The sequence below is a fragment of the Lepidochelys olivacea genome (assembly GCF_965140295.1).
Source record: "Lepidochelys olivacea isolate rLepOli2 genome assembly, chromosome: 6".
NCBI classification, from domain to species: Eukaryota; Metazoa; Chordata; order Testudines; family Cheloniidae; genus Lepidochelys; species Lepidochelys olivacea.
The window spans coordinates 22043805-22059979 of NC_140416.1; the positions used below are offsets into that span (position 1 = coordinate 22043805).

Sequence of the window (16175 nt, forward strand, 5' to 3'; positions counted from 1 at the left end):
GCTCATGAATAAGACTGAGCCTCAGAACCCTGGCATTCAGATGAAGGCACTAAGGAGGGCAGTGGACCTATTCTTTTTCTTATCTACTCAGAGGGGGATTTGTTGACCTTGTTTGAGGCTTGAGAATGTCCATGAAGATCTGGATTGTCTGGTATATAGCAGATATTCCTATGCATCAGGGGGGAAATCTCCACCTAAACTCGAGACCTTGTGGATGAGTACTAAGTGACATGGCATCTCCCATGACTTTGAGGTTGACAGGACTATTGAAGTGATGAAACAAAAAGTACATGTGCCAAAGACACTTTGTAAAGCCTGGGATGAGCTGACTGTTTAAAGCACTGCCAAGAGCTTTGTTTTGAACCCAACCCTGGAAGAAGGCAAAGGGCTGAGGCTGGGGGAGAGGGATATACGCAAAGAAGTGATGTGTATTGGTACATCTCATGGAGATGTCCAAAGGTAGGAAGGGTATCCGTAAAAACATGAAGCAGCTTGCTGCTTGGATAAGCCTAGTATTCAGTCTTAAAGGAGAAAAAGCGTGTGAGAGAAAAACATTAAGGACTCCCTCCTGATCCGTTAAAGAAATGTGTGTCTGTGTTGGGGGAGGTTAAATTAAAGATGTCACTAGGAGATTTTTTTTTGTTACACAAAGATAATGTGAGTTCGAAATGTCACGAAATACAGTAGCTGTCTCTCTGAGACCTGCCATCCAAGGGGGTGTCAAAATCAAAATAGTCCAGAAAAGGGGATTAAGATGGGAGGTGAGCGTGCTACAAAGACATGGTTTCTTACATGTGCTTTCTGCCCTCCATGCCCACCCATGAGATAATTCTAACATCCCACATGCCTCATCCTGGCCAGGGATCTGTCGGCTAGGTGATCACATACAGCAGCAGTGGTTCAGTAACTGTATAGGGCAGCCGAAGAAACCCAAGAGCCAGCTTGGACACCAAAGAGGGCGTGGGACAATGGCGTAAGTTTCTAGCATCCCAGAAGAGTTGTCAGCTAACACTGGCTAGCAGATGCCATTTTGTGATGGGGGTAAACTGAGATGTATATTGAAATGGTCCGTGATGACATCCCAAAACTGAGGAGCAATGTAAAAAGTCCACATGTGCAGTGTGGCCCAAACCGCTTTTCTCATTGCTCTTCACCAGCTTGCTGGGTGAGTGAGTATTGCAGACTACTCTGCATTCCTTATACCTCCCCAGGGCCATGTGGGTTATTATTACACAGATGGCTCACTGGTGTGTTTTTCTCCTTCTGCAGTCATGCCTTAATTATCTCTGAAAGCTTGGGAGGCAGGGTGTTAGCGAACAGGGTGCCTTCCCTTTGGGTGCTGAGCATCTACATCATGGATCTAGTTGTGATGGCAACCAGTGGCTAAATTGTCAATTTGCTGTGTTGTGTGAATGCAGCTGTATGATGCCCCACTGTCGGTGACAAAGAGGGGTAAACCGCACTGGTGCAAGTTACCTTTTACACCACTGCGGTGTGCCCTACTCTAGGGGTTTGCACTGCTGCAGCTTTACTGGCGTAAAACCCCAGGGTAGATAAGCCCTAGTACGGTGAAAGGATTGGTGGTTACAAAGGATTTGCCAGTGTTCCCATCCAGCGGGATGGGATATGTGCAGGAGTGGGAGATGAGGGGAACTTGGGGTTTCATTTCTCTTTTTCAGAGTCTTCTTATTCCTAGCAAACCCTGGCAGTGGAGTGAGATAGCCCAGAGGCACAAATGGATAGGATTAAGATTACTTAGACTGTAAACTCTTTGGGGGCAGGGAGTATCATTTTGTTCTGTGTTTTTACAGTGCTTAGCACAATGGGGTCCTGGCCCAGGACAGGGGTTCCTACATTCTACTGCAATACAAGTCATAAATGATTGTGTTAAGATTGAACAGGATGGATCTTTCATGCTGGGTGTTGGTTTCTGGCCCCCAAAATAGAATCACTTTTATCTTCCAAAGCAGTGAATAGTTCAGAGAGGAAGAATTCCACCAAAGGGGGGAGGGAATGAAGGATGTACATAGAAAATGTTATTAGATGTGTCAGATTTACAGGAGCCCCTGCCAGGGAACTATACCCATCTGCTACTTGATAGATTGTACCCAGCCATCTCGCCTGACAGTTATTCCTGCCAGGTCTGGTCTTCCATGCATGTCCATTTTCTTTCTCCTCCTTTCTTTAATAATCTCGCTACTTTACATCCCTTTATGGCAGGCAGTGTCTGGCTAAGGAGCAAGAATGATTGATAGGAGGGTTATTTTCATAGACGGCCTCTGAAGAGCAGGGGAGTGAATTCAATCTGTCAGCTGGCAGATGGGTACATTCTCAGCTGTTAAGATGCTCCCTAGGAGATGGTAGCTGAGTTGTTTAAGACAAGAAGGAACTGATTTGGACCAAAAGGAACATATAGTTCAGAGCAAGAGACATAGACAAGTTTGCTAGATAGAATCATGGTCCACCTTGTCCACTTTAATATGTCTAGGAACAGAATATTTACCCTTCACTTTGAGCCCATAATAATTTATGGGGCATCATTCACATAGGGTGTGAAATAAATATACTCATTTGGTGGTTCTGCTTTGTGAATGGTGAATGAAGCATGCATGTTCTTGACTTTAATTTCTGGAGGCCCCAGATATCAAGCCCTGAAGATCTTAAACAAACTTAGAAAGAAAACAATTTAGACCTTAAGCTCTTGAATTAAATGTGGAAAATAAACCTTGGCACTTGGGAAACTGGGTTTTAGAAGGCCGACTGATAATCAAAACAATCTGTTTCTGCATATGTTTAGATTTGTTTCCAAACAGTGGACATCAATAATAACAATAATTAATCGTCGTTATTTATTAACCCATAAACCTGAGTCAAAGTCGGGCCCCATTTTGCTGGATACTGTACAAATATAAAATAAAAGACAGTTTCTGTCTCAGAAACAAACAGTCTAAATTGCTGGTATTTTTGTTTTGTGATCTCTGTGTTCGGAAGTGTTATCCCCACTAGGGGCCTGATCCAAAGCCACTGGAGTCTTTCCATTGATTTCCATGAGCTTTGGATCGGGCCCCAGCTGCACAAGACATTGCTGTTTTGTATTTTGTTTTATTTATTTCATTCCATTTGGGTGTCCGTAAAGTTTCCCTTATTCATTGTTCTACTACATGAAGTAATTACGTGAATAATGCAGTGAAGCCAGTCGTGTAAAGTGATTTTGGCTCCCAATGGAAGTTTTGCCGTTGACTTTAATAGAAACTAGATAGGGCGTTCTATTCATTGAGAGCTATGAAGGGCCCAGTCATGCTGTTGTTTCTGAGGCAAGACCTTGATCCGCCTCACTGCAGGGGCGCGGGTTGCCTGGGCAAGATCTCAGGATAAGACATTACATGTCAACTCATTTTGTTGGAATGAGTAAACCTGACAGTGTGTTTGGCAAATGATTGCCACACTCAGTGTCCACCAATGTGCTTCTGTCAGGTAACATTGGTCTCCATCTGGAAACCATGGATCTCCATCCCAGTGAGGCACACTCTAACTCCAACCCCTCCATAAGAACCATCGTTAAAAATAAAGGCAAGAATAACTGGTGAGGGGCACAAGATGGAAAATTCAATTCCAGATTCTGAATATCACAAGACTGGAATATTTGGAGCCAGGATTTTTGTGGATTTTTTTTTTTGGCCCATTGTAAACCTAAGGGCCATTTGTGAACTTTAGTTCTAGACCTAGGTTTGGATTTTGTAACCCCTTTAGGGTCTGGGGGTTTGGGGATCTGGGGCCTTGTTTTTAATCAATTCTGGTCCATCTCTGCATATTGCTTGCCTTCTTCTTTGTATTACTAATGATTATTTTTGTTATTCATGTATCTATTTACTAATTTTGCCTAGTTCCCAGAAGTCCCATCCAGTGTGGGGCCTCGTGCTAGACTGTACAAACAGATGGAAAGATGTGGTCCCTGCTCAGACAAGTCTAGTCATATTTTATAGCATGCTAATAGGTGCCTTGTAGAATCCCATTGGTTTCCTCAGCACTTAGACTGTCAACAAATATGGAAGAATCTATGGAAAAACCTGATATGTCCAAACCTCAGCAAGATGTCCTTAAAGGAGGACAGCTAAATGGCAACAGGATGAGCTCATTGTGGGAATCATTAAAAGAAAGACTTGCTTTGTGCCCCAAAGACTCTGATTGTCTTCAACGGGCTTTGGCTCAGGTCCTTAAAGCAGGACAGTGTGCATTGCACTGCGTATTTATCCTGGATTTGATCATAAAAATAAGTCAGCCCTTAAACACTCACATTATAAATGTGCATGAAGAACTGTCAAGGCCTCATTCTCCTCCCAAAATACACTACTGCAACTCGGTTGACTCCATTGAAATTGTATCGGTGAGAGTGAGTCTTTTAAAACATCTGTGTTATCTTCAGACTTTAAAAGAGAGAAATCCAGGTTTATATAGCGCAGGCAGAGAAAAAGAGGAGAATTGTCCAAAATTTCCACAAACCCGTACAGGATCATCTAGACTGGAAGGGTCCAATAGTAGGTCTTCTAGGCAGTTCCCCCTGGATCGCAGCAGGATTTGCTCTGTAATGGCTCTGCTGCCCCACTCTATAAAGCATGGTACTTATTCTTTATTTTTTATTTGTATCATGGTATTGCCTGGAGGCCCAAACTGAGAGTGAAACACCCATCTTGCTAGCCACTGTTCAAACACATAGTAAGAGACAGTCCCTGCCCTGAAGAGTTTATAATCTAAATAGATGCGGGAGAGGAGAAAGTAAATATGATTATGCCCATTATACAGATGAACAACGACGTGCAGAGATTAACTGACACAAGAAGACTGTGGCCATGCTGGGACCTGGGACGCCTACCCTAAGCAGAGTTTTGATGTCAAAAAAGGGAGAAGTGCCAGAGAACCTATGAAGTCCCCTAGGAATTGCTATGGATTTTTTGAGGAAAGTGCTTAGATGCTATGGTGATGGGCATCAGTAAAAAAAAAAAAAAATAGATAACAGACCCCAGAGCTCCTGGGTCCCAGTCCAGCCCCTTACCCAAGAGATCAGTCTTCCTTCCTAGTGGGAGATGAGCCTGGATTAGAGTCCTGGTTCCTTGTGCCTTGGGGGAGCTGGAGCCAGACCTGAGGTTATCAGACCAATCTCTAGTACTGATATATACAGGCACAAAATGTACCTGACTGATACAACTTTCGAGGAGTGTTTGGATGAAAGGGAACAAAGGAGTAAATGAACAGGAAGAGCATTCCATCCTGATCAGAATATATATATACATGTAAGTCCTTTTGGGTGTTTACTCATGCTGTCCAACGTTATTGTTGGGAACTGGACAGGATCCCTTATACGGCAGGGCCAGTGCCTATGGGATTATTATACTCATCTGAAATAGAAACCTTCTGAGCTGCAGTTGTTCCTCTTGGACATAAATCAGTCCGCCTGCTCCTTCAAGACTCCTCTCATATATCGGCTAAGTAATGAAGTCATGAAAGCCAAGTCTTGGGTTTCTGGCGAGAAGGTGTCTTGCTTTCTAATTTAAGACCCATCATGGATTTAGAGGAAGGTTGAGTGAAAGGCCCCTTACCCTCTGGAGCTTCTATTCCCTCCCCCCATTGGCTTGAGGCAGCTATCTCCTTAAAAATAGCCATCTCTTCATCTGCCTCTCTCTCTGCAGAGAGCAGTGTGTGGAATTAATAGTTCTGCAGTGTTCACAGGAAATGCTGGCTAAGTCATTCCCTCTGGTAAATCATAGGACTATAGGGTCAGCTCCTCAGCCAGTGTAAGTTGGCCTAGCTCTACTGACGTCAATGGAACTACACCAATTTACACCACAGATTTGAGGGCCAGAAAAGATCAGCTGAGCCATCCGATCTGACCCCTGATTTTTTCAGGACTCCCTATGCTATATCTACCCCAGTCTATTGGTTATAGTGCTAGCTTGGGGCTCAGGAGGCCCAGGTTCACTGCCCTGCTCTGCCACGGGCTTCGTGGGTGATGTTGTGCAAATCACTTTCTCTCTGTGCCTCTGTTCCAAGTCTGTAAAATAGGGATGATAGCACTGCCCAACCTCACAGGGATGTTGTGCAGTCACATACCTTAAAGAGGGTGAGACACTCAAATACTGCAGTGAGGGAGACCATAAAAGTAACATAGCGAGATCTGTTTCAGTACCTATCATATGAGGTGAGTATCTGCTGCAATAAATACTACAACCAGCCAAATAATATTAATCAAGCAGTCTCCTCTATGAATCAGGCCAGTTTCCGTACCCAAAATGAGTTACTGGATAATTTTTCACACGATTCAACTAGGCTTTCAAACCTGGTGCTACTTATTCAATAATTTATTTGACAGTTTTTTGGCATCAACCATCAAATAGCTCAGAGCCAATATTTTTGTACATTATTCTACCCGCTCCCATGTCTACTTGAATCTGATGGTCCTCTTACTTACTCTAGTATAATATTCATTGAACTCTTTGGAGTGGCACCAGGGTCAAACAGCTGTCAAAGAAGAATCAGGATTAGAGTTGACCAATGGGGATGGCCCCGTTTCCAAACACCTCTGATGTTTTGAAAGCTTTGAAAAAACACCCAGATCCCAACCTGAACTCTTTGCAGCTCTCTGTGTCCGTGCTAATAATCTTTCCTACAAAGCTAAAGGGCTGTATCTTTTTAGATGACTCGTTTTTCCTTTCCTCTGTCCTTCTCATTTGATCTGACCGCCACTGAGCTCTATAGTTCCAAGAATGGTGGTAGTGGTGGGGATCTGCTGCTCTCTAGGGCATCAGCTGTCTTTCTTTTCAGCTTCAAACATCAGCACAACTGCTTCTGTCTTGGGTTTTTTTTGTTTTGTTTTTTTTAAGGAGACCCTGTTATGAATAACTCACCTCTTGCTTTTCCCCTTCATCTAGAAACCCACTGCCAACATGTCTGACACCGAGGAAGTGTAAGTAGAAATAAATCTGTCTTCATGTTAATCCGTTCAGCTGGGCCATTTCAAGCCAATCTGGGGTTTCCCTGTGAAGATAAAAGATGAGGTCCCACAGCTGCAAGGACCAAGAGCTGCCCATTGAAGTCAATGGACAGAGTCTCACTGACTTCAGTGGGCACTTGATAAGGCACCAAGTGTCCAAATGCAACCTGCTCTTCCTGCACCTGCTCCAAACTCCCCTACCAGGGTATATCTGGAGCGGTAACACAAGTCGATGGAGTTGCTTGGCATATACACTGGTGTAGCTTCAGAATGCAGCATCTGATGTATAGGGAGGGGGCACGTCAGGGTAGTAATGGGTGGAAGTTTCCTATTAAACAGAAGTTAGACCTTGCAATGTGCCCCCAGGTAGGGTTGCATTATGGGGAGGGAGAACATCAGGCCTGGCCAGGGGACTCAAGTTCTGATGACTGAGGACCCTGAATCAGCCTGAAGCACCTTATGCAGCACTCGAGAATGAGCAATAAACATCCTCCTTGCACTGGAGACCCCAGGATTTAGGGAGCCCCTAACACTGCTGATTTGGGAACAGTCTGGCCTGGTCCAATCATTCAGAAACGGGCTTGGCCAATAAACCAATGACAACTTTTACTACCTACCACCCTTTCCTGCAAACACTTACCCACATGAGTAATTGGGATTACTAGTGTGTGTCATTTTACACACACGAGTAAGACTTTGCAAGCCTGGCCATAATTGGTATTTTAAAAAATGTAGTAATTTTATTGACCTAAAAACAACTGCCCAGGGGGTGGGAAGGGAAGCGAAATCTATTTGTGTTTTAAATGTAAATGTGGCATCTTACTCAAATATGCAGTTTAAAGCAACACATTCACCTATTGTTAATGTAGAGTGGATGAAATATAAATTCAGTTTGATCAGACTCTCGCTTTCTGTCTCTCTCTTTTCACAGGGATCAGGTAGAGGGTAAGTCTTAAAGCTCCTTGTCTCTAATTCTTTAATCATCAGCCTGATGTGGTTTTAAACAGCCTTTTCCATTTTATTTTTCTGCTGCGTATTATTTTTCTTTTCTTTACTCTGGGTGAAGTCCCCAGCTGGCGTAAATGTGTGTATGTCGCTTCTTTGACTTCAGTAGAGCTATGCTGATACAGCTGGTATCTATCTATCTACAGATTCTGATACCCAGACTTATATTATGGAGCCCTTAACTCCATGAGTGGTCCTGTTGAGTTCAGTGGGACTGCTTGTAGACTAAGGGCTGCTCTGGAAGAATACTTGAATGTGGCTCATAATAAATATAAAATCCTTTGTTATCCACCCAGTGGAGAATATATAAGTCAGCCCTTTAATGTGTTTGTTTACAGCAAATGTTTGGTTGGGTGTGGATGGATTTGTTTTATTTTTGTAGAGCTGCTGCCATCTGCTGGTGATTGTTTTTATTTGCAACCTCATCCCCGTGCATTTTGATTTTTTTCTTGCTGCTTTATTCTTATATACATTGGGCCTTCTGTGTTTTTTTTAACCTGCTAAAATGCTTGTAAGTCTCCATGCCCAGGATAAAATGTAATAATAATTTTATAATTTAATAATATTTCCTGCCCATCTTCTCTGTCACTTTTTAATTCTCTCTCTTTCAAGGTCACTTGATTCAATATTTATTTTTGTCATTTTTGGAATGATCTCTCAGCAGCCGTCTGTCTTGTGTTCCCCTTCCTGTGTGAGATCAGAGATTCAAACGCAGGAGCTCCCTCAGAATATGTGCACCTACAGGATGAAATATCTTGTATGTTTGTTATGACATTTGGCTGTATGTTCATGTTGATGGTGCCACCATCATACATGTTACAGGCTAACATGTCATTGGTTAATGAATCTAACTTTGCTTACTGTAGTGAAATGTTAGATTAAATGTGGTGGCCAGCAGTGTAGGGCCTGTGTTCATCTGTTATGATCCTTTTTCTCTGTGGTTTGAGTGAGGTAACTCATTAGTTCTCACTTTACCAGACATTCCCCATCAAACCGATACAATTTGCCAAAATTTCAATAAGGCCTTGATCCAAAGCTCACTGAAATCAGTGGAAGTCTCCCATTGACTTCAGTGGGTTTTGGATCAGACTGTAGCTGAGCAAAACTGTTCCTAGCATGAAATTTCGTAGCCATTTAATCACATTTTGGAACAGTTCAGCCATCATTTTTCTTTACATTGGCATCAGATGCCTTTTGCTTATAGCTGCAACTCAGGAAAGTGCTCAGCTGAAAATCCAAACTCGACATTTTCACTTTAAGTAGGTGACAGTTTTCAATTTGTCTTTCTTTGGATCTCTGCTATTGAATGTCCTCTTGAGCTGACTGTTGCTGTTAGATCCAATGACAGAATCGTTGCATTCATTGAAATGGTTCTGCATGTTTCACTCATGAAAGGGTATTTAGATGAAGCCACTGATTCTGCAATCCCCTATCTACGGAGTCTTGTATCAGAGTGTGAGAAACCCATCAAAGTTTTGTTCTGATGACATATATGCAACTTGATACCTGCTGGAAAACTTTGGTGGCTGGAGTTCTGTGAAGTCAAACAGAACCAGAATTCCCTGGACCTGGTTCTCATCTTGCTCACAACAATTTTACACCAGGAGACCTCAGTTGACTACTTTGGAGATACTCCTGATTTACACCAGAGTGAGCTGGATTAGAATCAGACCCTTCCTTTCCAACTTGCTCATGCAGTTTTAATTAAGCTCAGCACAATAAGCTCAATGGAATCAGCCTCTCAATAAAGTCAGTGATTATTTTGCTAACTTGACCATGGACTCTTAAATATGATTACACCAAGCCCCTTGGAAATCTTTATGCTCTTTATAAGGACAGGGCTCTTTGTTGTCACTGGCTTCTTATCACCAAGTCAACTTTTGCGATCTATGTGCTGGAATGCTCAGCCTTGTTGTTGATTTTGCTGCCTTTTTTTTCTTTTTTAATTTCAATGCAGAGGAATACGAAGAAGAAGGTAACAAAAAACTGGAACGTAATTTCTCTTTCTGTGTCCCTTGACCCCACCTCTTTCCTTGCCTGTCAGGCACCTGTCTCTTTGTTACATGCCGCTAAAGGTGATCTGGAATACTTGTTCACTAAATCAATCCAAACTGGTTTGGAGCCAAACATGTAGAGATGTGCCAGAGCTATGAAATTTAGAGCCAGGTATGAATTTTCCCATTATAGAATCATAGAACTATAGGACTGGAAGGGACCTTGAGAGATCATCTACTATATCTCCCTGTGTTAAGGCAGGACCAAGTACATTTAGGCTATCTCTGACAGGTTTTTGTCGAACCTGTTCTAAAAAGCCACAACCTTCCTTGGAAGCTTATTCCAGTTCTCAACTATCCTTAAAGTTAGCAAGTTTTTGTAAATATCTAATCTAAATCTCCCTTGCTGCAGATGAAGCCAATTACATGTTGTTAGGGCTGACAAGCGATCAAAAAATTAATTGCGATTAATCATGCGATTAAAAAAATTAATCGTAATTAATTGCACTGTTAATAATAGAATGCCATTTATTTAATTTAAATATTTTTGGATGTTTTCTACATTTTCAAATATATTGATTTCAATTACAACACAGAATACAGAGTGTACAGTGCTCCCTTTCTATTTATTTTCAATTACAAATATTTGCACTGTAAAAAAACAAAATAGTATTTTTCAATTCACCTCATACAAGTACTGCACTGCAATCTCTTTATCATGAAAGTTGAACTTACAAATGTAGAATTATATAAAAAAAACTGCATTCAAAAATAAAACAATATAAAATTTTAGAGACTGCGAGTCCATTCAGTCCTACTTCTTGTTCAGCCAGTCACTCAGACAATCAAATTTGTTTACATTTGCAGGAGATAATGCTGCCCACTTCTTGTTTACAGTGTTACCTGAAAGTGAGAACAGGCATTCTCATGGCACTGTTGTAGCCGGCATCACAAGATGTTTACGTGCCAGATGTGCTAAAGAATCATATGTTTTCATGCTTCAACCACCATTCCAGGGAACAAGCATCCATGCTGATGATGGGTTCTGCTTGATAACAATCCAAAGCAAAGCAGAGCAATGCATGTTCATTTTCATTATCTGAGTCAGATGCCACCAGCAGAAGGTTGATTTCCTTTTTTGATGGTTTGGGTTCTGTTGCTCTTTTAAGACTTCTGAGAGCATGCTCCATACCTCGTCCCTCTCAGATTTTTGGAGACACTTCTGATTCTTAAACCTTGGGTCGAGTGCTGTAGCCATCTTTAGAAATCTCACATTGGTACCTGCTTTGCATTTTATGAAATCTGCAGCGAAAGTGTTAATAAAATGAACAACATGTGCTGGGTCATAATCCGAGACTGCTATAACATGAAGTATATGGCAGAATGCGGGTAAACAGAGCCAGAGACATACAATTCTCCCCCTAGGAGTTCAGTCACAAATTTAATTAACACATTTTTTTAATGAGTGTCATCAGCATGGAAGCCAGTCCTCTGGAACGATGGCTGAAGCACAAAGAGGCATATGAATCTTTAGCGAATCTGGCACATAAATAACTTGCAATGCTGGCTATAACAGTGCCATGCAAATGCCTGTTCTTACTTTCAGATGACATTGTAAATAAGAAGCGGGCAGCATTATCTCCTGTAAATGTAAACACACTTGTTCAGCCAATTGCTAAGACAAACAAGAAGTAGAACTGAGTGGACTTGTAGGCTCTGAAGTTTTACATTGTTTTGTTTTGGAGTGCAGTTATGTAACAAAAAAAATCTACATTTGTAAGTTGCACTTTCACGACAAAGAGATTTTACTACAGTACTTGTATGAGGTGAATAGAAAAATACTATTTCTTTTGTTTATCATTTTTACAGTGAAAATATTTGTAATAAAAATAATATACTTTGATGTCAATTGCAACACAGAATACAATATATATGAAAGTGTAGAAAAACATCCAAAATATTTAATAAATTTCAATTGGTATTCTATTGTTTAACAGTGCAATTAAAACTGTGATGAATAGCGATTAATTTTTTTAAATCACGATTAATTTTTTTGAGTTAACTGTGATTAATTGACAGCCCTACTTGTCTTACCTTCTGCTAGCCTGGAGAACAATTGATCCTTGTTCTTTTTATAACAGCCTTTAAATGTTTGAAGACTGTTACAAGGTGCCCCCTCAGGCTTCTTTTCTCAAGACTAAACATGTCCAGTTTTTAAAATTTTTCCTCAGAGTTCAGGTTTTCTGAAACTTTTATCACTTCTGTTGCTTTCCTCTGAACTGTCTCTAATTTGTCCACATTTTTCTCAAAGTGGATGGTGCCCAGAACTGGACACCATACTCCAGATGAGGTCTCATGGATGCCAAGTAGAATGGGACAAATACCTCCCTTGTCTTACAGATGACAGTCCTGTTAATGCACCCCAGAATTATATTAGAGTTTTTTGCAACTACATCACATTGACTAATATTCAATTTGTGATCCGCTATAACCCCCGATTCTTTTCCGTAGTACTATTGTCTAGCCAATTCCCCATTTTGTAGTTGTGCATTTATTTTTTCTTCCTAAAAGTGTTGTACTTTACACTTGTCTTTACTGAATTTCATTTTGTTGCTTTCAGACCAATTCTCCAATTTGTCACGGTTAATTTGAATTCTAATTCTGTCCTCCAGAGTGCCAGCAACCCCTCCTAGCTTGGAGTCATCTGCAAATTTTATAAGTATACTCTTCACTCAATTATCCCAGTCATTACTGAAAATACTGACTTGTACCAGGCTCAGAACAGACGCAAGCAGACGCTAGTAGATATGTCCTCCCAGTCTGGACAGCAAACCATTGATAACTACACTTTGAGTACTGTCTTTCAACCACTTTTACACTCACTTTATATAATTTCATCTAGATCACATTATGCTGAGACAGAGTCTAGCTGAGCGGTTCAAAGCTGAATCTATATGGGGTCATCCCCTAAGTTCAGGGCTGTTCAAATTTGGGATTTGCATATGGAGCCTCCTCTACTAAAATACCACATATCCTGGGCCAAATACTGCAGTCCTTACTCAGGTAAATTGACATCAACAACATAACAAATATTTTGAAAAAAAAAATCTGAAAAATGTTTTCCTCCTTTACCTATCTGCTGAGATCAACTCACAATATGAGAATCTGTGCTTTCCCCTAAATGAGCTGATCACCTCAACAGTACATAAAGTGATGTAAGGAAAGCAAGTGCTGAAGATTCTTGTGTTCTTTCAGGCCTCAGGTGTGGCTAGCAATATATAAATAAATCACAAAAATTTCAGCTTAATTTGCTCTTTTCATTGAAATTCAAAATTTCAACAGGATATTTCATTGAAATTTTGAAATTCAAACATGTTTTTGGTCTAGTGTCAACCTGAGGGACATCAGCAGCTGTTGCTAAGAGGAACACAAAAGCTGAAACTCAGAGCTGGGGAAGAATAAGTATTTTTGGGTCACCTTTAGCAGGCCAATGATTTGACAAGCTACTATAGAAATATAGGAGATTTGAAAAAAGATGGAGTGTGCAAGGCTCTCTTCTCCATGTTTTCCCAGAGCAATTTCACTGGTAAGATTTTCCCCTATGTCAGGGAGAGGAAGATTTCAGAGACATACCCCTATTGCCACTGCCCAGACATTGGCTAGAGCCATTCTGCATATTGCCTGCATGTAGCCAGCCTTCAAGTTAGGCAGCTGTGCTTCAAAACTGGCTTGCTTATTTTCTTCCAAAGAAGTTTGAATGCAAGGAAAGTGCCCCCTAGCCATTCACCCCCGCCCAATTAAGTGAAATTTATTTTACACTCTATTTAGATAGATGTTAAAAACCTCCTGGGACAGAACTGAGGGCCAAATTCTGAGAAGTGCAGAAGTCTGTTGGACTTGCAGGTGCTTTTAGGATTTGACCCCAGTTCTTTAGCTTCCTCTGGTAAAGGTAGGCAGAAAACCCCTTTGGGAGATGGAGATATTTGTTCAGCGAGATTATGACACCAACTCTGGCTCAAAGGCTGCCAAGGGTTTTCTGAGGTAAGTCTTGTCCTTCCTTCTGTGCCATAATCACTCTCAGAGGTTTTGTGCACATTAGGCATTTTTTGTCCCAAATTTCCCAAATTGCTACAACCAGTTCATTTCCATCGGGGTAGTGACAATGGAGGTTGCAAATGTAGACTGGGTGCTAGCATTATAAGGGCTGCATTGTGTAGATTTGCCCACAGCAGGACGAGACATCACGGTGCTAGAAACACCAGCAGCTGCCTGGAGCCCTGCCTGCACTAGCATGCCCAACATTGCTACCTGGATGGAACCTTCTCTCATGCTTGTGGCGTCTGCAGAGCAACGTTCTCCAGATGCAGCTGTAGACCCATAAAACAGTGCAAGGCCTCCTCTGTGACGTAGTGGCTATCCTCCATTTCACATGGATGGAGCTGAAACAGTAGCAGTGGTAAGAGATTTTTTTTCACAAACAAGCCTCATGCGCACGCCCTCAAAAACTCAGAGCACCTCAGATGTCTTGCTGCCTCTAAAATTCTGCTGCCTGATCTGCCCTGAGAGGCAGTGCCATCCTTGTACTGGAGAAGTAGCCAACAGAAAATCAGAGGCACAAACTGATATGTGTGAAGGTGCCATTCATACTCCATGTTTATTCACTTCTTGTCAAACATGCAAAGAGAGAGATAAGGACGTTAATAATACAGGCAAGTATGCCCAGTAAAAAAGATTCTTCCTTGTCACCTTTGTACCCTTCTCCTTTCTCACCTAACTTTCTCCTTTTTTGATTTCAGAATTAAATATTAATAGGAAATTGATTTTTCCCCTCTTTAATCTGCACGCTCCTATGCTCTAAGCATGCTTTCTCTAACTCTTTTATGGTTTCCCAATTCAAACCTTTGCTTGACCTTTGTTTTGCCCTCTTCTGAGGTAATTTGTTTCCTTTTCATATAACCTCTTTCTCTAACCCCTTCCCACCCCCAAGTCTTAGTTTGCAAGACTTCAAGGGTCTAATGATTTTCCGTTTTATTTTCCCATATGCTATTGCCTTTTTTGGTTTTGTTCTGTTGCCTTTTGTTCTGAAGACATTCAGTAGGACGGTATGTGACATGACTTCTGATTTCTTTCTCTTCAAATTTGGAAGAGGATTTTGTGTGAAGGAATCCTCAGATAGCAGAAGAGAAGGGACAGTAGAGAAAGAAACATTAACACTAAGGCCTGGCCCACACTGGGGGATGGGAGGGGGAAATCGATCTAAGTTACGCAATTTCAGCTACTTGAATAACGTAGCTGAAATCGACGTACTTAGATCTACTTACCGTGGCGTCTTCACTGCGGTAGGTCGACAGCTGACACTGCCCCGTCAACTCCACCTACGCTTCTCACTCTGATGGAGTACCAGAGTCGACGGGAGAGTGCTCGGCAGTCGATATAATGCATCTTCATTAGACGTGATAGATTGACCCTCACTGGATTGATCACTCCAGAAGTAAGTGTAGACATGCCCAACATGTCCAAGGGCATGGTCCATAGCCTATTGACATCAATGGAAAGACTCCCATTGATGTTAATGGTAGAGTTGATCGGAAAATGGGGTTTATTCTGTGAAAAATGATGATGAAAACAACAACAAAAAATCATTTTCATCTGAAGTTTGACATTTTTGGTGAAAAATTAAAATATTTAGTCCAAAACCCAGTTTTTTTAATTGAAAAACTAAAATATTTCAATTTGGAAATACCATTGTGGTGCTCATGGGAGTTGTTGTTTGGGTGCTTCATTCTCCTGTATAGGCTGAGCTCCCTTATTGGACTAAATATCCTATGTTGCATCACAGTCTCCAGTTGTGGTGAGGGCAGGCAGTTGTATCATGGGAATCCCTGGCTGTTGTGCATCATGGGAGATGTAGTTCAGCTGGGGAGCCTACACCATAGAGGAGAATGAGGACATGAGGAAAATAAATTACAAATCCCTTGAGGCATCCTGCCAAGATATCTAAATCAAAGTATTTTGGGTTTCAGGCATTTGAGTTTTCAATTAAAAATAAAAAAGTTCTGTGGAAAGAAGACACTCTTTACAAAAATTTTCATTTAGTGGAAAAAAAAACAATTTTCTGTCAAAATTTTTTTTCAGGGAACATATCAATCAGTTCTAATCTCAGAGGTTTTGGATCAAGTGACATCCTTGCA

General features: G+C 41.4%; 1 protein-coding gene across 2 annotated transcripts in view; it reads left to right on the forward strand.

Moving 5' to 3' along the window:
- The window catches only part of TNNT3 (troponin T3, fast skeletal type), a 48295-nt gene that overhangs the window by 254 nt on the left and 31866 nt on the right, over positions 1-16175 (forward strand). For both annotated transcript variants that reach the window (XM_084630880.1, XM_084630879.1), the window contains exons 2-3: positions 6924-6958; positions 7917-7930. In XM_084630880.1, coding sequence (XP_084487006.1) covers positions 6939-6958; positions 7917-7930 — 34 coding nt within the window. In that variant the 5' untranslated portion in view covers positions 6924-6938. The remainder of the gene's footprint in view (positions 1-6923; positions 6959-7916; positions 7931-16175) is intronic.